Source organism: Mastigoproctus giganteus, chromosome 2 (genome assembly GCF_048544385.1).
Source record: "Mastigoproctus giganteus isolate SK-2022 chromosome 2, ASM4854438v1, whole genome shotgun sequence".
Classification (NCBI taxonomy): Eukaryota; Metazoa; Arthropoda; class Arachnida; order Uropygi; family Thelyphonidae; genus Mastigoproctus; species Mastigoproctus giganteus.
The window spans coordinates 50,154,944-50,179,194 of NC_143576.1; the positions used below are offsets into that span (position 1 = coordinate 50,154,944).

Sequence of the window (24,251 nt, forward strand, 5' to 3'; positions counted from 1 at the left end):
TGATTTTATAGACTACATCCCAGGGATCGGTGTTTCCGGTTGTGGAAACTAGTTGTTCCCATGATGTTTGCTTGCGTTTCCTGATAGTAGCCGTGTATATATTTTAGTCTCTCTGTATTGCTGGCGGAGAGCCTCTACAGCTGGCCAGGACCGTCGCGCTCGTTGGAAGACTCTTCTTCTGAAGTTTACCTATTGCCGGAGGCGCTGGAGTTCTGGTCACCACCACGGGACAGCACCAGGAATGGATTTCTTTCTAGGAATGGCGCAGTTGCTAGTCTCTATAAGTATATTTGTAACTTTTCTCTGGTAGGCATCAGGATCAGTGAGATGGTAGTTATTAACTTGCAGTTGCTGGGCTAATGGGACATTTTGCTCACCTTTGAGGGGTGAATTTGGAGTTGGAATTCTATCCAAGGATCTTGTTATCTGGTATGTTATGGCCCTGTGGTCTGAGGTGGTCCAGGAATCCTGGACGGCCCAACCCACTATGAAGTTTGATATATTTCTCGTAGCCAAGGTGACATCAATTGTGGATTCCCACAGGGTATTACAAAAGGTACGAAGGTTGTTCGGCCTGTTTAGAACAGTAAGCTGGCAATTTGCCAGAAGATCTTCAAGTTTTTGGCTGTTTCTACAGCCATGTTTGTTAGCGGTAGTGCTGAACCAAACAGGTGACCTGCAGTTGACATCAGCACCGATGATGATCTTCTCATTTGGGAGAGTTGTGAGGACGATCTCCAGATACCTCGTGTATGGAAGTATATCAGCCCACTGTCTGCAGTATAATGAGACTATATAGAAATTTCCCAGGGGGCTGATGATGTGGGCACATGCCACCCAGGCTGTGCATAAATGGGGGATTTTGGTGACAGTTATGTCAGGGTTCCTAGTTGCTATTGCAGCCCAGGGGGACTCTTCATCAACATGAGTAATTTTATATGTGAGGGGTACCCCCTGACCTGATTTGCATAGGTATATGGTTACTGTAAGATCAGAATATCAAAGTTTTCATCTGCTTTTATTCTTAGCTGTTCAGCTACAGCTTTTGCCCATTGTGCATTTATTTGTAGTATCTTCAGGACGCTGGTGTTGTATGGTTTAAGACGTTGGACCATAATCGGTCTTTGATTGGTGTAAACTCTTCGCCTTTAAATATATCGGACATTTGTTGTCACGGATGGAGTGTTCGTGAGGCACCTTCTGTCCCTTGCAATTTGCACAGACGGGCAGTTTTTCTTTATTAGGGCACGTATTATACTCGTGGCCCTTTTCAGCACAATGGCTAAAAGTAGCAGCAGCCTGGGTGCAGGTGTAAGCGGTGTGCCCAAACCTGCAGCATTTAAAGCATTTGGGAAAAGCCACGTGCTCCCTGAAGCGGTGGTTGCCCCAGTTTATGAAAACTCTGTCTTGGTGAATGATTGTTTGCCAAGCAATAGGGGCAATTTCAAAAATCCAGTTTACACTGTTTCCATTCCTAGACTTTGTATGGTACTTTGGAGTGATAATTTCCTCCAGATTGACGTCTGGGAGTGTTCTCTGGATATTTCTTCCATATAGCTCGTCCCGCACCTGAGTAGGGGTGAGATCTTTGTCACCGTCAAAGACGATAATGGAGGGTCCTCTTTCTTTGTGGTGCAGCTATTAGCCCAAGCATTGGTATCTTCGGGTTGTTCATAATATCAGCAGCTTCTTGGCCAGATTCAGTTTCTATGATTACCCCCACATTTCGGGTCTTTCTAATTGACTTGATCCTACTGTTTTGGAAGTCTGTGGTCAATTCTGTAATTACTGTCTGTTTTACTTCCTCACCGGTTTTTGTAGATTCTGGGTGTGTGGGCCTGAGAACAACCAAGTGTGGTTCCTTTAAGAGTCTTCTTTCTTGTTATTGGTGCCCTATTTATGTTAGGTGAACTGGGTTTTGAATTCCTCAGCGCATCAGCATAAGAGCAGGAGCACTGCTGGTTTTTTGATTTCCACTCTGCTTGATAGGCCTCTAACTTGGCCTGAGCCTTCTCGTTTTCAATGTGGGAATTTAGTAAAATGAGTTCCATCTTTCCTCAGATTTGAATTATTTCTCCTCTGAGAGTAGTGGTGATTTGATTGTCCGATTTGTCCATTAGTGTTTCTATCTCTGACCTGAGGGCAAAAACTTGATCCATAATGGATCCCTCGGGGAGGGTGGATATATCAAAGATGATGCCAGGTAAATTGACCCCTATTGGTTGGGTTGTCTCTGGTGGTGGTGGTGGTTCATTGTAGCCCTTAGTACCATTCTTAAGGACACTAGAATGTGTAGCGTCTGTATCAATGCGCGCTCGAAAGGCAGGTTTACAGGGCTGGTCAGTCTCTTCTACTTGTTGGGTAGAGTCATTCTCGTGCTGTTCCAATATTTCTTCCTTGGATGGAGATATTTGAAAAACAGGCCCGTTTTGTTTTTTCTTTGCCTTGTAATGACCTTGTAATGTGCGTTTGGGGGAAAGCAGTGATTGCCTTTTTTTAAGTTCCTCATCCGAAGGTCCCAGTTCAGCCGCCTTCACCAGCACCACCACCACAGGGTTGCACAATTTGTTCTTCTCCTCAGGCATATTTCTTATCTTGATGGCGATAAAAAAAATAGGTTTAAAGCAGCACAGTCTGTTGAGGAAGTAGAAACTGTAACAGGTACCCTCCAACCGCTGAGAAAGTAGAAACTGTAGCAGGTACCCTCCAACCGCTGAGAAAGTAGAAACTGTAGCAGGTACCCTCCAATCAGTTTAATTTGCTCTCGTAGCGGCACTCAGTTTATTTCCGACCACGAGACACTGCAGTAATAACACTAACCGATGCAATATGGCGGCCATCGAAGTCTTTGTTCTTTGATAATTCCATTACTCGAGTTCATTCACACGGAAGTAAGCAAAGCATCTTGAAGTACAAGTACTACGCAAATTAGACAGGTAAAATTCCCTTCCCAGTAAAAACTCAGCTGTAGCTGTGGCAAGCTAACTAAAAGACAGCCGCCTCCCCTAAGTTATTGCTACGGCGACAGCGTGGTCAGATCCGTAGCCGACAATGTAGAGTACAAGAACGGACACAACTAAGTTAAACCCACAAGAACAACTAAAATTAACTTACTCCATTTGTAGCACTTCTATGGCTGATTCCATTGATTATCAGGTATTATAAGATTATATCCGGAAAACACAAAAAATAATAAGCATAAAATGCAGCACATTTACAAGCCAGCAATCTAAGGAGCAGTAGCAGCGCCCTCCTCTCCTAGTTCCTGCTGACAATTGGGCATTTGTTGATGTACAGTTCTGCTGAGATGCTGAAGGTGCGCTCTCAGCAGAGGATACTGCTATAATTGGTTGGGATGGCCAAAATATAGCTTCGGTTCGAAAGCAAGGAGTTTTCCCAGCACTCCATTTTGAGTCATGGATTAAACCCATCACCAAGTCTTACCAGATGATCTTTACTGAAGGGAGAGGAGAGAGCATGCTGCCTTTGGAAAATTCTTGAATCCAAGACCATCGTAGATATCAGGGACTTCTCCTGATCTGATAAGGATTCGTTGTGGTTTGAAGAAGACAGTCGATTCCAGTGCTACTGGGATCATCCAACGACACACTGCGCAATGCGAGCAGCCAATTTATATGCTCAATGGCTCAAGCGCAAGGGACTGGCAAGAAAGAGATGCAGTCCTGCCCAGTCAGAGTGGTGGGATGAATGAAAGGCAGACAGTCCAAAAAAAAAAAAAAAAACAGAAATGACTTGTCCATGTTAAATTAGTATATGATGCATACCTGACATTTGCCCATATTGAATTAGTAAATGATGCATAACTTACATTTGCCCATATTCGATTAGTATATGACGTATAACTTACATTTGTCCATGTTAAATTAGTATATGATGTATAACTCGCATTGGTTCATGTTCAGTTAATATGTGATGTATAGCCTACATCAGTTCCTATTTAACCAGTATAGGATATATAACCAGCATTAGTTTATGTTATATAGACAGGATTATAACACACTGTCTTATATGTATATATTACTATTGTATCAATACGTGCAATTTGGTGAGCATTATCCTAAACAATTAATGCTAAATATGGATGTTTGTATCAAATCATATATATACAACGTTATTTTAGTATTACGTATAGATGGCATTATGTGTATGAATGTAGTAATCAAGAACAGATATCAATCCAGTGTTTGTTTATGTTTCTATGCAATATCAACAAACCCTGTTGAGAGGAAGCCAGAGCCGCAGAAGAGTTGAACTCCGCGCATTGTTTCAGTTCAGTGGGAGGCCATCTCTTCAGTGTGATGCGAAAGAAGTTTTTGTGCCCCAAGGACAGCTACAAGCAGTGTGCTACTCCTCTTTTACTAACATCAGAACAATAAAAGAAGAGAGATTTGTTGCTACAACGACTGAAAACTGTGACAGACATTCTATGAACATTCTTTGCCCGTATCCAAGAAAAAAAAAAAAAAAACATTAAACAGATGAACTTTTTGTGTATTTTTTTAATTGAATTTTACAATCAAGAAGGAAGTATCCAAGCCGAACCTTGGGTCTGTATAATGTGGCTGTGTGATGGAATACGCCATGTAAATTTTTTTTTCTTAAAAATGAAACAAGTCTAAGTAAATATATGTAAAACAGATTAAATTTTTAATAACATGTTTTCTTTAGGTACTATTTAGTATTAGTTGAGGGTCACTCGAGATTGTAAGAGGAGGTATGTTTTGATTTTTTTTTCTCCCAACCAAAAGATCCTTTACAGAACCTTTCGACCCTAGTGCAAGCTCCCTGAATTTTGGACATATGCATTTTTTTTGCCACCTGCCCAAAATTCCTGCAGTGGAGGGGAGGAGTGCAAAAATGTCTTAATTTTTACTTTTCGTTTGCCTGTTACTTAGCCAAGTCACCTTATCCTTTTGTCACTGCTATACTTGTAGTGTGATACTCACTCCTTGTATAAGGCTGTTTCTTTTTTTTTAGAGTACGCCTGTTGGCGACGCACTAGGGAAAAACAGCAGCTGAAATACTGTTCCATCTTTATGAGTCCGGCTGATTCACAGCAAGAGATCGTTACTCGATCGGATCGGACGAACATCGTGGATATAATATTTATAAAACGGTGAGAAAGTATATGACCTTCGTCGGAGAAAATATAGTAATGACAATTAAGATACATACTTCAGGGTGAAATCTGAACCTTATAACAACGCTGTGGTTGTTGTCTGGAAATTTCTTGTGTTGGGGAAGGGACTTTAGATCTAGTTACTACCACTGGGCAGTCTGGAAATTTCACCACCTTGCAGATGTGAGGTTCCGTTTTCTCCTCATAAGTTCCATTTTTTTAATGTATCAGGTTTCCAAAATAACAGTCCCTGGGATTTTCATTTCCCCCATAAAATTGGTGTTTTGACCAATAGAAGCATTGGAAACTCTAACAGGGGAAACATATATATATATATATGCAGATCAGAGACAAAGAGACGGGGTGAGAACAGACAGAACGAAAACTCTGCGTGTCTCTCTTTGTTCCGTTCGTTTCCTGTCCTCTCCGAACCAAAAGTTTGGAGACTACAGGAAATGAACGGAACGAAGTGAAACATGCTGAGAGAACAGAGAAGACGGAGAGACGTACAGAGAGAGACACGGAGAAACCCAGAAGGCACAATGAGACGAAGAGAGTGTTGTCCTGTGCGAAGCACTTCTCTTTTTTTTTTGAGACTATCTCGTCAAAAATGTCTTGAGAATCTTTTGCTGCTGGGTCCTATTCCTAGACATCTATTCCTGAATATTGCAAAGATTATTCTGGCAAGTCTCACCCTACATTTACGACACGATAGTTTAATAGAATGAAAGTGTCGAACGTTCATACCTGACTCTTTATTTAATAGAGTCTACTGAGAAATATCCCTCCTCATAGGAACATTCACTAAGTCAGCATCTATCTCACAACAATCATCCTCCAGAGAGTACGGGTAGGAGTGCCAACTGAAGATCACACGAAGCACACTGACATGTTCATACGCATGTATCATTAGCTTATAGTATATCGTTTTATCCTCTTTGATAAGAAACGAGTTATTATATAATCATATAAAATTATATAACCATATTATTTTACACCTGTTTTGTATGCTAGAAGTAATAAACCATGTTTTGTTTAATTATCCTTGCCTCTTTGCCATTCTCTTGCTACACGTTATGCACAGCAAGAGTTTTATAGTAAAATAATCATAGTTTTGAGGCATCCTGAGGTCTAACTTATGGGAGGATTTCAGAATGAAAGACACAATGGCAATTTTGTTGCCATTGTGTGGACAACGGGATTGTTGTCCTAGTATATAAACCACTAGTCGATCACATAAGACTTAGGCGTTTTCTGTATTAGCGAATCATCAATATTAACGAATAAACTTGCCCGGAAATCTTATTATACATATTTTATCTTGAATAATATTAAGAGTTGAATGTCTTAATCTCCATTTGGAGAATGATGGCCGGACAAACCTCTGTGGAACATATCACCTCGTGACGGGTTTTGCTACCAAGTATACAGGGTGGTTGTTGTTATGTCTGGTGTTACTTTTGGTCGAGGAACTCTCTGACTATCCACAGATGTTCAGGATTGGGACTTTCTCGAGTTCCTTATTGGTGTTCGCCGGGTGTTCTATTGCTCCTAGGCTGTTATGTAGGTTCTTGGCACCATTCCGGTGGTTAACACGATTATCGCGATGGTCGTTACTTTTTTGCATATACCACCTTTCTTTTATCGCTTATCTTAGGTTCGGGTACTTCCTGAATTTATACCCATGAGTTTTCTGCAAGTTGCCAGTGTTGAGTACGGATATATCAATCAGATAGGTAGCCTTTCCCCTTTCCTTCTTGTCCACAAGGGTTATGTCCCGTCAGTTGTGTGGGATTGTCTTATCGATTAATATTTAATATGATGCGATCCCAGTACAGCTTGTGGGTTGGGGTTTCTAGTACTGCCTGTGGTTCGTACTTGTAGTACAGAACACTTTCTTTGATCAACTGGTATTTCCTTGCTAGTTTCTAATGTATTATCCTGGCAACTTGGTCGTGTCTACAACTGTACTCAGTAGGGGTGGTCATCCTTCATCCCGCAGTAATATGTTAGAACGTTTCTGAGACTAGGTGGCATCATCGACATTCGATTTCTGCTCAATGTGTTTATATGTTCATATAAACTGTTTTTCTTTCTGTAAGCAAAGGCGAAGAAATAGTCACTAAGTCTGAGGTGCAAAAAGGGAAAGCAATTAATGATACTACTGTTTGTTTCAGTTAGATCCAAATCCAAACCAAAACTAAAGTTTCTAAAGGTTGTAGTTTACTTTTGTTCTTTACTAATCGTCTGTAAATGATTCATGACCTTATAACTCACATGGCAGTGTGCATCCATTTTTAAAACAGTATCGGATCAGCCTTATTGTATCGGATCAGTACAGTGTAGGAGATTGTTCTTGAAATTAGGCTATATTCTATTACATAACAATTGACAACATAACAGAAGTAAGCCGTGTTGAGAGTCTTTAAATATAATTTTAGATTTGTGATAATATTCTGTGTTATTTTGTTTTTCGTTAGTATTTTGTTATTTAGTTCAATTTAAAAATTTTATAATTATTTTTCGAATTATCCATGGAGAAAAGCATAAAAGCGGTGCTTTTAAACTCAAAATAAAACGCGCTGCTGGCGAAACTATTAACAAAAGAAGTTAAAAAAAATTCCAAAATTGACTTCATATTTTTCTCATCCAGAAACAGAACTAACATCAACAACAAGTCAATCTTCAACTTTTGACACCGACTAAATGGGAAAAGAGCCATCAATTGAGGTTGAGCAAGAGAATGACATTCAAAAAACACCTGAAGAAGAAAAATCCTGAAGTAGACCATTTCCCTCCGCAGAAGAAAATGAAGTGTTTTCAACGTTGAAAGAAATTGAAAATATCAATATCGAAAATCTTAAAAAAGAAACTACCCCACTGACATTGCAAATTATCCAGAGAATTTCACAGCAGATAGGAAACATTTATTAGAAAATCGGCTGTTTGTTAGCAAAAAGGACCATTTCCGAAAAATAACAAAAATAGATAATTTTCGGTAAAATATTATTAAACCACTGTAAATCTGGATTAAAAATGAATAGGCAATGGTTCTGCTATTAAAAAAACTGGATTCCGTATATTGTGAGCCATACTGGATGTTTTGTAGAACTGGCTGTAACTGGGCGAAAGGCATCAATGATTGGCAAAATTTGTCTACTAAAATTTAAGAACCATGAAAATAGCTGTAAGCACGTAGAATCATGCATTACGAAAGAAACATGGGAAATAAATACAGGGCTTGACAGGGGCCTTTTTTTAGGAGTTTCAGCAATGAGACGGAGTGTAGGGATCTTGGTGTTGTTGATAATCAATTTAGCGTCTTCTTTATTTTCTGTTTCGATTATCACACCAGTGTTTCTAGTCTTCCATATGGATCGGATTCTGGCTGTTTTAAATTCCTGCGTTAGCGAGTCAATAACCTTTTATTTTTTTTTTTTACTTCCTCACTTGTTTACAGCGTATCTGAATTGGTCGGTCTGAAGATGTGGGGTAGAGAGCAGCGTCTTCATATTTGCTGATTTTGTGCTTGCAGTGTTCATGGTATCGGCAGCAGGGGCGCCTTTATGCCTCAGCGCTTCAGAATATGTCTGAGCGCGCTGTGACTTGCCCCGCATTCAATGTAAGCATGGAGTCGAGTGGTGGCTTTCAAGGTACTGGTCATGTAGTATTGTTTCTCTCTTGTGGAAAATTGCCACAATTTAGATTCTAAGTCCAGAGGACACTCTGTTTCAATTCTCCTTAAATATATTTTCTAGTACTATTTTAACGAAGAGTGTCTTCTCGTAAACAGTTCCCTGTGGTAGGTGAGAGGTGAGTCCTGCTGCTTGTCCTCATTGGTGTTCTTTTGCAGCGAAGTAGCTTTTGGCTGCTCCCTGTTCTCCGTCTTGGAGCGCAGTTCTCGTTCAGGTAGAAGGAGGCGCATTTCCCGATGCAGGAAGAAGAAGGGGATGTCCTCCCCTTCTTCCTGCAGATCAACGATGAAAGGGTCATCTTTCTGGCTCTGCAACTGGTTTATCGCCGTTGTTACCTTGCTTTCCTTCTATTTTTAGTGTAATCTGATCAATCGAGAACAATTCGGATTCTCTGGGTTGCATCTCTATATCAGGATTGCGCTTTGAGAATGTTGACAAATGGTGTTTTCCACAAGTCCGTGGTGTAATTTGGGGCTTTCCAACGAGCTTTTGAAGTTTTGGGCAGTTTCCTACTGACAGTTTTGGGGGAGGGAGAACAGCCAAGTATTAAAATACTCCCAGAAAGGTCGGGATCGTTTTCTCTAGGGGCTTCCCATTATCTGCAAAGACGATGGGGAGAAGCACAAAAATCTTTCTTTTGTGAAAATTGCACAGAATTCGGTAGCAAAGGTTGGGACCCGTTCCCTGTCCAAAGTTACTATTGCAGCACATTGAAGCACTTTAGCATTAGCATTAGTAAAGGCATAGGATGCAAGAAAGCAAGCTTATGCAGCATCAGTCAAAAAAAAACACTTCCACTTCACCCCTCAGTTCGTCGAAATACCTGTCCAGCTCAGCCTTAAATTTATTTAGGCTATCAACTTCCACAACAAGGAACGGAAGTCTGTTCCACCAACCAACTACCCGCTGGCTAAAGGCAAATTTCCGCACATCTATCCTACTTATGTCTTTCCTCAATCTGAATTAATCTCAATCTGAATATGCCCACTCAGGTGATTATTCTGAGCAAGAGGAAGAATCCCATCAGCATTGAGCATGCTCAAACCATTCAAGGCTTTATACACCTCTATCAGATCAACTCGCCGGTGCCTAGTCTCCAGACACTGTAATTTGCAGAACTTAAGCCTTTCATCGTAAGAGCAGCCCTTTGTTCCATTCATTAATCTTGTTGCCCTTCTCTGTACTCGTTCCAGCAGCTCTACGTCCTTCTTTAAATGAGGTTTCCAGACCTGTATACAGTACTCAAGATGTGGCCTGACCATTGTCTTATACAAGGGAATAATCACCTCCTTTTCCCTGCTAGAAAAATTCCTGTATATCATTGACAAGACACCATGAGCTACTCTTGCAGCTCTTCTGCACTGCTCAGAAAACTTCATATCTGCCTGCAGGTCCTTTTTCATTCTCTACCACTGTCAGTGTAGTACCATAGAGTGGATACGTTGCCCTGTGGTTGCTGTTTCCCATATGTAGTACTTTACATTTGTCAACGTTAGACTTCATTTGCCACTTCTCAGCCCATCTGCTCAAACTTTCCAGATCCTGTTGCAGCAGCATAACGTCAGTAGTGTCCTTAACAACTCTGCCAACCTTTATATCGTCTGCATACATAAGGTGGAGACAGAAATCCGTCCCTTCCCACTCCCTACCAGGGGAGGGGGGGGGTTAAAGTGAACCAAGTTAGGGTACCCGGTTCAGAATGCTAGTTGGCCAAGAAAAGCAGTTTAAATCTAATGGCACGTGTCGTTATCAGTCTTCATCGAGGAGATTGTCTTACTGGTCACATCCATGAGAGTTAAGTCCAGTAGTATACGAACCTTTTTTTTTTCTTAGATTGTCCTAATTTGTGGGTTGTCTCTATTCAAAGGTTCTTCACTTGGTAGTTATCTTTGGTAGGTGACATCTTTGTAGAAAGGTGGGGTAGCAGGGGAGCGTGGTGACTGGTCGTCTGTTCCCCTGCCAGGAAGGGGCGTTAAAGGAGAGCCGGGCTAGTGTTTGGCTCAGGCCGTTAGAACGGCTGCTATTCGTCCTTCATTCAGATCTTTTGTCTATCTTCATTAGTTGCTCGGTAGGTCATCTTTGGTGTTATGCACATTTTGGCTTCTAGCCATTACTTTCAAATGAGAATGGACATTATGTGGCTAGTGTGCATTCAGGTCCCGTCTTCTTCAGCGAACTTGGAGAAGGCAATTATTCCTGCCTCCCGCCCACGAGGTGTTGTTCTCTATCTCTGGGCAAACAGGTGATCCGGGTGATGAGCTTGCCGCAGAGGTCATCATAAAGCTGGCATTCATGCATGAGGTGGTGCCGGCTCTCTAACTCTCCACAAGTAAGTAGGGTCATCTGTAATGCCCAGGGCTGTAAGCTTAGCCTTAAAGTCACAATGTCCCGTTAGCAGGAAGGTCGCGTGGAGTCCCGGCGTAAACCATGCTGGAGCCATTGGGTAGAGTTTTCCAACATTAGGGAAGAATCGTTTGGTGATTTCTCTCTTTGAGGAATTCCTGGTTTGAAGAAGAATTTAAAACAGTCAAAATAAAATCAATCAAATTAGCACACAACAAAAGCGTAATTTTGGGAATGGCCACTAAGTCGGACTTAATTAGTATCTCAACATCTGATTCTTTGTCCTCTGCAGGGATCTCTACGGGAGTTCCTAAAAAAAGTAACCCTTCCATAATTAACTACTATGTGCCCAAGGATCTAAGTAAGGAGGACATAATAGAAGAACTGTATAATAAAAATCTAGCTGACTATGACTTTACAATGGAAGAGATTAAAAGGAAACCTCTTTCAGATTCACAACTAAGGTCCTTGTCATTGGTATACTGGGTAATCAGTTTCTCCCCAAAAATTTACAGGCGTGTTTCATCAATAGACAGAATATTTCTTGCTTGTAGCTCACATAGGCATAGGCCATTTACAATAGTTACTAAGTGCTTTTTGTGCTTGGGATATGGGCACACAACACAATACTGTACCCATAACTCCCCATCCTGTGGACATTGCACCTGTAATGGTCATCTGTATGCAGAATGCCCTCATAAGGATTAGCCTGCCTGCTGCATAAATTGCAAGAGGCGTAAAAGAGACTTTTGGCACTCCATCCGCGATCCTAAATACCATGAATATAAAAGAGCTCTAGAGATTGCACGATTAAGGACCTCTGATGAATGAGGCAATTCGTGACTCCAAATGTCCAGAACTTTTGCGTATCATAGATCTTGTAACACAACGGACCAACTATAGATGCATTGTCTTTTACCAGTTCTTCATCTGCAGATGAATCAGTCTCTGAACTTAGCCTGCTTCAACTGAATGCTCAGCGGTTTGGTGGCCGATGAAGTCCGAAAGGCAACCGACGAAATTAAATATGATATTATAGCCTTACAAGAACCATACCATTTCCGCGGTAAAATAACCGGATACCCTATTTCTTTTAGGGTTATTCAGCCGGAACCACGTACGGCCTTCGTTGCTGAATCACGTACGGCCTTCGTCATAGTTAATCTTAAATTGGACGTAGTCAAGATAATTAATCTTACTAATCAACACCCTGTCTGCATAAATGTGTCTACTCCTTGTGGCTCTTACTTCCTAGTTTACTATATTGCCCACCAACTTCCGACATTACACTTCATCTTGCCTACCTCGATCAAGTTATTTCTTTGGCAGGTACTGCCAAACTTATTATAATGTCAAATCCAGTATATGGCACTCCGACCATACTGATAACAAAGGTTCACTCATAGAAGACTTTCTCCTTTCACATGAGCTGACGTTCTAAATAAACCCGGTTCACCTTATACCTTCAGCTCTCTAAATGGCAAATCAAATATAGACATCATTGCTACTTCTTACACCGTTTCTTCAAACATTAATGACTGGACAGTAAATAATAACATTTGCTCAAGTGACCATCGTGCGATCACCTTCTCCGTGACTTGCTCTGCACAATCATATAATCCTCCACTACAGAACCTTAGAAGATTTTCTATGCGATGCATCATGTGGAACCTGTTTAATGACTCAATCAACACTGATTTCCCAATTGAAACTATAAACTTCATCCACCACTTTGCAGCTTCTGAATTAGCTTTCTATGTTAATGATGCTCTCAGCCACGCCTGTTATAAAGCAGCCAAAAAGAAAATTCAGTCTTCCCATCCCACTCTATGGTGGAACCGAGAACTTACTCTGCTTCGTCAGCAAGTGCATCGGGCTAGGCGTACTTACCAACGACATCGCAGGAGCTGGCCACCTCCCGACGTCGAAAGTCTTAAAACAGAATATTAGGTTCTCAAAAGACAATACGTCAAAATCACTACCTGTAAAATAAAATCTTGGCAGAACTTGGTTACTTCTACTGGCAATCGGAACCCATAGCGCCTTGTTTATCACCTTACTAGGAACAAATCCTATTCCCCTACTGTTTATTAGTCGGTACCCGCAAACGGCACCGAAACTCTCACCTGGAAGGACACCATCAACACTATCTTGGACAATTTGCTTCCTTCTAATCGCCCAGAGGATGACTTGACTTCTCATCAACAAATAAGACAACTCAATAACTCCTACACTGCTACTTCTGAATCTCAGCCATTTACCAAGCTGGAGGTGGACACAGCTGTCTTAAAAATTAACAACTCTGGTTGTCCAGGCCTCGACTTTCATGAGGGCATCTTTATCAAACAATTCCACAAGCTACGTTAAACGGTTCTTCCGACTCTATTCAACAAATGTCTAAATGAAAGCACATTCCCTGTTATCTGGAAGACAGCTCTTCTTAAACTAATTCCTAAACCTTCAAACACCCAAAGTGGCAAGTCCTTCTGTCCTATTGCTTTGTTATCGCATTTGGCCAAAACACTTGAAAGGCTGATTACTATAAGACTTACTTCACTGTTCACGAACACCTCTCTAGTAGATTCGGTTGGGGTTCTAACCGAGTACGGCTCTATGAATTTTGGCGTCAATTTTCGTGCGTGCTGCCTCCTCGGCCGTTTGTTTTGCCATTTTGGTTTTGAGCGTGTTCCGGTGAGGCGAGCAGAGGTTTAGGTTTAGCTGTTGCGCCGAGGCTTAGTTGCCGATTCGGAGGAAAAATATATTTTAGTCCTTATTTCGCCCGCTAGATGGCGCCACTTATTTTCAAGTTTAATTAAATTATAAATTCATTTTTCCGAGGCTCAAACCCATGTCGTTGCTACTGGCAGTCCAGTGCTTATCCCCACAGCTACCCTTTCAGTTATAAGAATATGTGTAAATGTGCCTGTTATAGTTAAGAGTGGCGTGTGAGTGTGACGTAGGAAGTTTATTTCGCCTTGTTCTGATTGGAGGGGGTATGAACCGATGTGCTGATTGGTCTGGGGGTATAAACCGAGTACGGCTCTGAGTCTGCCGGTGATTTCTGGGCGGTTGATGCCGTAGAAATTGTCTGTTTTTTGCCGTGTTGGTTTTCAAGGTAGCGTTGGAGGATGCGCAATGAATTGTGGACTCGCGCACACACACACACACACACACAACAGTTCGTGCTCGGAGATTGCCATGACAATGGAAGGCCTACAAAATGGTGGCGCCATCTGTTGAAGCATTCTGAAAGCTGAAATTAAAGATTTTATTTAAGATGTTTAAATATATATATTTTTTCCCACATACGGGTACTTGGGGTTACAACAGTTCGTGCTCGGAGATTGCCATGACAATGGAAGGCCTAGAAAACTGTGGCTCCATCTGTGGAAGCATTCTGAAAGCTGAAATTAAAGATTTTATTTAAGATGTTTAATTATATATATTTTTTTCCCACTTACGGGTACTTGGGGTCACAACAGTTTGTGCCCGGAGATTGCCATGACAATGGAAGGTCTAGAAAACTGTGGCTCCATCTGTGGAAGCATTCTGAAAGCTGAAATTAATGATTTTATTTAAGATGTTTAAATATATTTTTCTCAATAGCTATGACTTTAACGTTTTAAATATATTTCCATAGCTTTTTGCAGGATGTGTCACGATCTGTTTGAGCCATTCTGAAAGCTGAAATTAAAGATTTTATTTTTAATTTACTTTGATGTTTAAATTTTTTTTTTACCAAAAGCACGGAGACTGTCACGACACTTGAAACAACCAAGAAACTGTGTCGCCATCTACCGATCCATTCTGAAAGCTGAAAATTAAGTATTTTTATTTCATTTTATATGTTTAATGTTATGTTTTTTAATGGTTAAATTTATATGTATATATTTTTACCCATAACTATTTATGATGTTTCCTCTGCAAGTTGAGATTGTATCCTAATGCTTACAGTCTTTCTATCCTGGTAAAAAACCTGAAAAGTAAATGTATTGATGAGTATATATATTTATTTACCATCTTCGTGAAATGCTGGTGCCATCTTCTGTTTCTGTCTGCAACTTTTTTTTTTTAATCTATATTTGAAATCATTTTCTTTCCTAAAAGTAACTTCTCGATTTTTTGTTTTTTAAAAAAGGTTATTGATTAATGGAAAATTAAAACTTAATTTCTCCTTTCTAAGAAAAAACAGACAATATTTTTTTTTCAAATAGATGTTTTTATTTGTAAATAATAAAAAAAAAAAAATTACAACTTAGGGGAGTTTTACCCCCATCTTTCAATAACCGCACATAAGGTGCAAAGAAAATCACACCCGCCACCAGTAGTCTTGTGCATCCTGGAAGTAAGAAATCTGCGTCTGGAAAAGAAAAAAAAATGTTAGAAGATTACAATGATCCTCATGTAGTGGGAAGTTTTAGTGGTGTTAATGCTTTACAAAAACATACAAAATTACCCAGACGTATCGTGAAAGAGTACTTGTCATCTCAACCAGCTTATGTGAGACACAAACCTCAAAGAATTAATTTTTCTAGAAACCAAATAATAGTTCCTGGACTACACCATACGTTTCAGTGCGACTTAGCAGAAGTTTCCAATCTGTCTGATGCTAATGGTGGAGTGCGTTATTTACTAGTCTGTATAGATGCCTTTTCTAGATATGCCTGGGTGAGAACACTTAGAAATAAAACATCAAAGCAGATGGTAAAAGCATTCAAATCAATTTTCAAGGAAGAAACGCCATTCAGTCTTAACAGCGACCGAGGCAGAGAATTTACAAATAAAGATGTGAAGGCCTTATTTAAGTCTCTCAACATTAATTTCTATACAACTAGATCAGAAAAAAAAAGCTGCAATAGCTGAACGATTCATCCGAACTCTGAAAGAAAAAATATTTAAATGGATAACTTATTCTGAAAGTAAGAAATATGTGCATGTTCTTTCCGACATTGTAGCTACTTATAATCGAACCCCACATCGAACCATAGGAATCCCACCTGCCGATGTCACTTTGCATACTGAAGAAGACGTCTACAGGAAATTGTACTTGAAAAAAACCAAAGAACAGATTCCTAAATTTAAACTGGGGGATCGTGTCGTTCTAAGTACAGGTTCACATCTTTTCTGCAAAGGATTCTGGGGTTGTTGGACGCGTGAGATTTTTACTATATCTCAAGTATTGAAACGAAGAAAACCAGTTGTGTACAGAGTACAAGACAAAACAGGCAATACGATCAAAGGTACCTTTTACGAACAACAGCTTCAGCTTGTTAATATCAACGACAAGTTACCACTCGACACATATCTTATTGAAAAAGTACTTAAGGAGCGACGTGTGGGTGGAGAGCATCAATTGCGTGTTAAGTGGTTAGGATATCCAGCTTCCTACAACAGTTGGGTTTTGGCTAAAGATCTTCTTAACCCTACCAAGTAATGCGTGTATGGATTTCCATCCCCAGAATACACAATCTAATTTTACCATCGGCTTACCCGACACTATAGCGCTCAAAGGCAAGTGGGAGGTAGGACTTGCAGAAATACACATACCTAAGTCATGGGACAATATTTCCGAAGGTTGGGCCGAGTTTGCAATTCTGCAGAAAGAACCGACAGTTAGGAACCCCGAGATTTACATGCTGGACGACGAGTACGAAAATTCGACTAAATTGATTGAGCATATGTGTGGTCTTAATGGCAATTTAGAGTTTAAAGTAGAAGAGACAGAATTCAAAGTGAGATTCACAATTCGTGTTAAAAATGGCTGTGAGTTGCGTATGACTTTACGAACTGCCAGAATTCTAGGGTTAGTCCATAAAGCATTGAGCGATATTGCTGACAAATCTAGAACTTTCAAAGGGGAGTACACCGGAAAGTGGATACCTAAAGGTCAAATAGTGTTACCACCAATAAAGCCTAACAGTGAGTGTGCTGATAGGAAGCTTGTGCTCGTACAACCGCCGACTTGTGATGTTCGCGAGCATAAAATTCCTTATGGTAATTACAATAGCGTCTCCGAAATTCTAAAGGTTATGACTTTTATAGCCCCCGAAATTAAAGGTTCTGTTAATGCATATGGTTTTGTTTCTTTCAAAATAGAAAGCAGTGTGCGTCTTCGCTTCCCTGAGACTGGACTCGGCGAGTTACTCGGTTTTGAACGTATGCCCGAGGGTTTCGAAGGAACTGCGAGATCGAAATTTCCGTGCGATATAAATAGAGGTGTCGGTTCTTACTTTGTTTATAGTGCCGTGATCGAAGATCAGCTTGTGGGTGATAGGAGAGCACCTCTTTTGCGAGTAGTACCGTTCTTAAACAGTGGTGAATTCTTACATTTGGATTATTACCCTGTGCTTCTCTCAAACATTCAGTCCGTTTCTATTCAAATTCGCACAGACAGCGGTCAGTTATTTCCTTTTAGAGGTGTTAAACTCTAATTAAGTTGCATTTTCGACCCCAATGAGTGCGTACGTGGAATACTACAAAGTGCAGGTGGGGGAAAATCCCTTCTTTGCAGGAGCAGCGATCCAGAGAGGCCAAGGCTTAGGTAGTATATTCAGATCTGCATTTACATTTCTTTCTCCACTTCTGAAACCCGTTGCCAAGTTCATCGGTCGCCGTGTGTTGTCGGCAGGTCGTAATATGATCGATGATGTCATTTCGGGAGCACCCGTGAAACGCTCGTTTATAAATCGAGCTTCTGAAGTAGGACAGGCCATTAAGCAAAAAGTCCGTAGCCAGAGTGGAGGCAAGCGTCGAAAAAAAAAAAAAATATCAGGACATCTTTCAATGATGGGTGAAGTTATGATGTCAGAACTAGACCTGTTTGCCCAGCCTGCTACTAATCTCTGCATCGAACGATCTTCATACGTTACTTTCTTGCCTTTAGCATCTGTGGACATGCCGAGGCCAATAGAATTTTCCATACCGGGAACATCGGAAGAATATCTGGACCTGGGAAAAACTTATTTGCGACTCAAAGTACAATTAACTCAAAGTGACGGAAAAGAACTGCAGTCAAGTGTGGGCGTTGTCAATAACTTTTTTCACTCCATGTTTAAACATGTGGATCTTTTCGTTCAAGACAAATTAATAAATCCTAGCAGTGACACATACCCCTATAGAGCTTATTTAGAAACGCTTTTGAATTTTGACAGAGGAGCAAAAAAATCCCAACTCACTACAGAACTGTTCGTAAAAGACAATGTTTCCAATGTTTCGTAAATGTTTTCTCAGCCCGACAGCAGTATGAATCAACATATGAAGTTTTTTTCGAAAACCAAAACTGTGGAACTTTTGGGCCGTCTCAGACTAGATTTGTGTCATCAGGCCAAATATATTATTAACAGTGTATCGCTCCGTCTTAGAATGGTTCGCAGTTCGCCCGAGTTCTGTCTGCTGTCTCTCGACAATATGGCGAAGATTCACATACGTGAGGCGTGTCTTTTTGTGCGTAAAGTTAAACTTAACCCCAGCATACAGTTGGCGCACATGAGTGTTCTTGAAAAACACCCCCTTGTATATCCCGTTAACAGAGTTGATGTTACTTATTTCTCAATTCCAAAAGGTATGTCAGACTCTACCAGAGACAATATATATCTAGGCCAGATCCCCGCTCGTTTAATAGTAGGTATTGTGTCCAGTGATAGTTTCAACGGCTCCCTCAAAACCAACCCCTTTAATTTTGGTCACTACAACCTGTGTTATTTACTTCGGTCATTGGAAATGAGAATATTTATTTTTGACTTTTTGGAATCCAACATCCTTCCATACCGCTAACACCCGATTATAAGAATGGACATTATACCAGGTCCTACTTGTCTCTCTTCACATTGCTAAACAAGTGGAATTCAGACTGTGGAAACGACATATCACTCTTGGATTATACTGAAGGGAATGTGCTTTATGGTTTCGACCTGACTCCAGACAGCAACGCAGTCGGCGAGCACATCAGTTCTTTACGGCGAGGCGGAGTTCGACTTGAACTGAAATTCGCAGAACCTCTACCCGAAAACGTAACAGTGATCTTGTATGCCGAATTCGAAAACATTCTTTCTGTGACTAAAGTTCGATCAATCCTAATTAATTATGAACACTGATCAAATTTTGAAGGTTTTAGAAGCAGACAGTGAATCGAGAAAACATCTGATCAGTGTCTGTGCCAGGGACGAATTACCGTCGACAATACAGAGAAAACCAGCACTTCTAGTCATCAATACGGACTTTTCCCACATGCCAGGTACTCACTGGGTCTGCATTTTCCTAGGAAAAAGCGAAAGTCAATATTTCGACAGCTTTGCACGACCGCCGACACAGGACATTGCAGATTTCCTTAACCTGAACAGTAAAAAATGGACTTATAACAAAGTGGTAATTCAACATCCAGAATCTATAGCTTGTGGACTACACTGTATTTTTTTTCTAATTCATAGATGTAGGAGTATTTCTATGTCAAAGATTGTAAACAAATATTATTGTAAAGATTTGTGGGCAAATGATGTTCTTGCCACATTACATGTAATTCAGCATTTACTTACAAAACAAAATTTTATTTATTTTAAAAGTGTCTGTTTTATTTGAAAAAAACTCACCACAACGATATCCACGTATGTTTACATCTCAGATGGTGAGGTGAAATCAGCGCCGTATATCAGCGCTTGACCGGCTTACAGGATTTTATCACTCCTCCCTCAGGCTGCTGTTGTTGCGCAGAGGGAATTCTGGGTAACGATGTGGCGGCAGTGGCGGTGGTTGAGGTCGATACAGCCATCTCGATGTTGTTTGATGCCGACGACGTCGCCTGTTTTGTGGCATTAGTTTTCAGACCTAAATATGACTGCAGTATCTGAAGATACATTTTAACTTTAGACTCGGGCTGCAAATCTTGTCTTTTTAAGATTGTAGACATTTGCTCGTCTAAAGAGAGCATCTGTTTTTGTTCTGGCGGTGCAGCTACAAGTAAGAATTTGCGGAAAGATTCGCTCATCTTCTGATCAAACTTGCAATTAGTGGTATTACTATGCTCGCTAATAATGGAATCAGACCACCTCCTTGTTGAATTATTAATTTCCGTCTGGTCTTAAATGCCACTTTTTTATCTGCTAGTGTTCTGAGCAGACGTTTTTTGCGTTGTAACTTGCTTTTCACTCTGTCTGGTAAAGGAATGTTGCCTTTGATTATGTTTTTGCAGATTTCACAGAGCGAATTTATTTGTGTGGGGTCTGAGCTCTTTAATAGAGCGGTTGCCTGTTTTGGTCGAGCTTCCGACAGATACTTTATGAAGTTAGTGTTGTGTTTTAGACATCTAGCCATGAGGGTACATATATAATAGTAGATCCTTCGCTTGGCAATACGTGTGAGCGCAGCCTCAGTATATCTGCAGTATCCTGACAAAAATTAAACAGCAAATATGAATGTGGATCACGTGTTGCATGCTTATATATGTCGACTAAAACACATGACCTTCCGGGGTACACTTGACTTGCTAGGTGTGAGATTTGTCTCGAGTCGCAAGGGTTTTTAAAAACAATCAGATAGTGCGAATTCAAGCTAATAGTGCGGAACTGAGTGCCTTGGGAGAACAGATTTTGTGTTAATAATATAACACTCACATTTCTGTGATGCGACCCCTTTGTAAATATCTCTGACACAACAATACTATCTTTTGCCTGGTTAATGAGATCGTCTAAAACAAGTAAATTGTTTACTGTTGGATCGAATTCGGGGATGTTTAAACCCTCGACGAACTCGATTTGCGAGTAACACCGAAACTTATCTTGAAACTCTGAATAGCAATAGACGATTCTTTGAGGTGGTGGCGAAATTAAATTTTCACTATTTTCTAATAGCGACAACACAAACGTTGTCTTTCCACTCTGTGTTGCTCCCGAGACTATTGCTGTGAAGGGGTGTTTGAACATTTTGTGAATGATCGCGCGCGAGTCTGGACCATGTATTTATGTGTGTTCGCGTGCAGATGCGAGAGGCAGGACTAACAACGGTAAAGATAGAAGGTGACGTCTCCAGAAAAACAAAACATTGTCCCCTTTTAAAAAAAAAAAAAAAAACTGTGAGTTATGAAAAAAAAAGGTGTTCCATGACAACACGGAAAAAGGATTCCCCTTCATCTAAGCGTGCCCGTCACTTCGTGATGGGTGGGAGGGGTGCTGCGATCCCCCCCGTGCATGCGCCCATCACAACATGATGGGTGGGAGGGGTGCCGCGATCCCCCACGCCCCGGCGCCCCGGCGCCCCGGCGCCCCGCGATTCCCATCCGAGTGCCGTCACGAATGTGACGTCAGTGGGAATAGGATGGGGAAGTACGTGCCCAATCGACTTCGCCGACATCCTGAAAAAAAAAGGAGACATCACCAGAGGTAGCCACTGAAAAACTGCTTAGTGTCAAAAAAAACATGGGGATTTCACTGGGTTTTTTCTAATGTTGATAGTATGGTGATTAGGTGGTTAGCTTTCACTATGTGTCTTGGAAATATCCATAAGGGTAAGTGAGTGTGTCGTCTCCCACCACACGTTTAGCGAAAGTAAATCCAAACCTTTTTGTTACTGAGGACTCAAGGAGACGAGAAGTACGTTTGTCTCTCCGGACAGAAAACGGTACCTCGACAGAAACGTCAACATGTTGGCCTTTTGCAGCAGCAATCATAAAGTCCATGTTGACCAACTTCGCGTTTTTGGCATTAAGGGTCACACCCTTGGATTTGGTCACTGTTTTATCCCCTTGGGTGCGGAAGGAGTAAGATTTGGGACCGGTCGAGGCAAACTCGACAATGTGGTCCCCAGACAATTTGTCTGTAAGCTGACCCAGCGATTGACCGATGGGTGGACGTTCGTCGCCCGGTTTTTGGATGAACACTATGGAATCAGTATCGCAATATAATAAAGATTGGCGTAGAGGGGCCATAGCTTTGTAGAGCTTTATTCGGCCATAGGAAGCAACGAAAGAGCCAATGACTGCATTCCCCGACGGTATGTTTCCTCCGTTCCATCGATCGGGGCGAATGCAACTTGCATTATTTCCTCCGACACTAACATGGCGTCGTGTATGATTTTTGTGTCATCCATGAAAAGCTTTACAATGCTTTCATAACTGTTACATACTACGGTGCTCACCCTATTAGTTCTCATTGCGAGCCGTCCCCACAGACTATTCAAACATAATTTTGCAAGTGCGCGCTTAGCGGGGTTCGCCTTTATTTCGTGCCTATCCATAGCGATACCTTCCCTACTTTTAAATTCGGTGATGTATGCATCGGGTTCAACCCCTTTGGGCCAGCCCGACGCCTCCTGTTTGATTTTAAGGGTGTCTATGTAGCCACCAAATAAAGATTTATGGCTCTCTTTGAAATGCCAAACTTCGTAGATGTTATCAATTTTATAACCGCTCTCAACAGCCAGGTAAAACTCAGGCGTGCACCAGATTCCCGAAAAGCTCCGATCCTCGTGATTACAAGTGGGCGACATCTGCTCGGCACAAGCACCACATAGTGGGAACACTAGCTTGCCATTGGAGCTTATTGGGAGGACGGGTAAGAACTCCTTTTCGGGCGCTGTCACCCTAGCATGGATTATTCCAAAGTATGCATTGTGACTATAGTCAAAGTCGCTAAGAATGACTTCAGGGTGACCGCAAGGAAATACGCCGTATTTGCAAACCCACGGATACAACGAACAGAAATCCACATAGTGAATCTCCTCGTTATCCGCCACCTTGTGGTAAAGCTTAAAACAGTCAACTCTACCACCTCTGAGAGCACTACGAGGTGTAATCGATTCGTGCGTTATGAATGCTGCAACAAACTCTTTCATGGCAGGGTCGTTTTTCTGTTGGTTGTCAAACTGGCATTCCCATACGGAAACCACATCATATCCCTGAGCCCTAATGAAGGCCTCACGGTCCATGGTTTCAGCGTATAGGGCGCCCATAGGTTTGTTTCTCTGTGTCTGTATAGTGCTAGGCCGAAAACACTTCTTGCACCCATGATAGTAACAACCGTAGAACTCGTAAGCGGTGCTACCACATACCCCATCTGAAAAAAAAGGACCTACTCTTGCTTCCCCTCCCCGTGATCGAGCGTGTTGAATTTTAATGTTGTTCTGTTGTTCCTGCCACGAAAGCCAAGCCAACGCCTTCCTACTCTGTGTGTTACTCCCTATGTAGCCGCCAGGTGGCAGGATAGCCATTGTGTTTGGTTCTAAATAGTTTCTGGCAAAGATCCTGCTACAAGCACCGGCGATAGTAACGTCCTGACAGAAAGGATCAACTTGCGAGACTGCAATGAAGAGAGAACGGAACTTATTGCAGGAATCTCGCAAAACCCTCACGTCATCTAAGGCATAGGCCAATAGCTCACATTTCAGGTTGTAAGTATCTCGTGACTTCTCTTGGTACCATAACACGAATTCCGTACGGGTTTCTTCGCTCATGAATCTCGCAAAACCCTCACGTCATCTAAGGCATAGGCCAATAGCTCACATTTCAGGTTGTAAGTATCTCGTGACTTCTCTTGGTACCATAACACGAATTCCGTACGGGTTTCTTCGCTCATGAATTCCGGTTTAAAATATTTTTGGTCGGGCAAAGCTCCCACATAATCTAATGTATCTATCTTGTGGAATTCGTGAGGGAAGAAGCCCTTACGCACCTCTGGCAGCTCGAACATAGCTGGCAGTTTTGGAGTGGAACTGCTAGATAGGAATAAGAGTCCAAGAAGACTATGTTTAGCGATGACAGAAAGATGCCCAAAATCTTCGACCCATCATAGATAGTGTGAGGAACTATGTGTTTCGCGAAAATATAAGAAAGCACAAAGTAACCGTCAAAACCAAGAAGGTTATGGGCGATTACTCGCACATTCCTATATTTTGGCTCTGTGCGTCGATGTTTTCGGCCATCACTACCTCGTTTCAAGGTCTCTTGGACTCCTAATGGTTCATCAAAAAACTCAGCCATGCAATTTCGACCCCAGTAAACGCATTCATGGTCGCCAAAAGAAGCAACGCAGAGCACAGCCACATGTTCGCCGTCCAGCAAGACTGTTTCTGTGTCAAAGTAAACAACA

General features: G+C 41.3%; 1 protein-coding gene across 1 annotated transcript; it reads right to left on the reverse strand.

Moving 5' to 3' along the window:
• Positions 1-14,499: 14,499 nt before the first annotated feature.
• On the reverse strand, positions 14,500-23,616 carry LOC150089297 (uncharacterized). The gene is made up of 2 exons (XM_090389939.1): positions 22,572-23,616; positions 14,500-14,582 (listed from the first exon to the last, which is right to left on the reverse strand). Exons 1-2 carry the CDS (start codon positions 23,614-23,616, stop codon positions 14,500-14,502), a joined length of 1,128 nt encoding a protein of 375 aa, XP_090246065.1.
• Between the last annotated feature and the right edge of the window lie 635 nt (positions 23,617-24,251).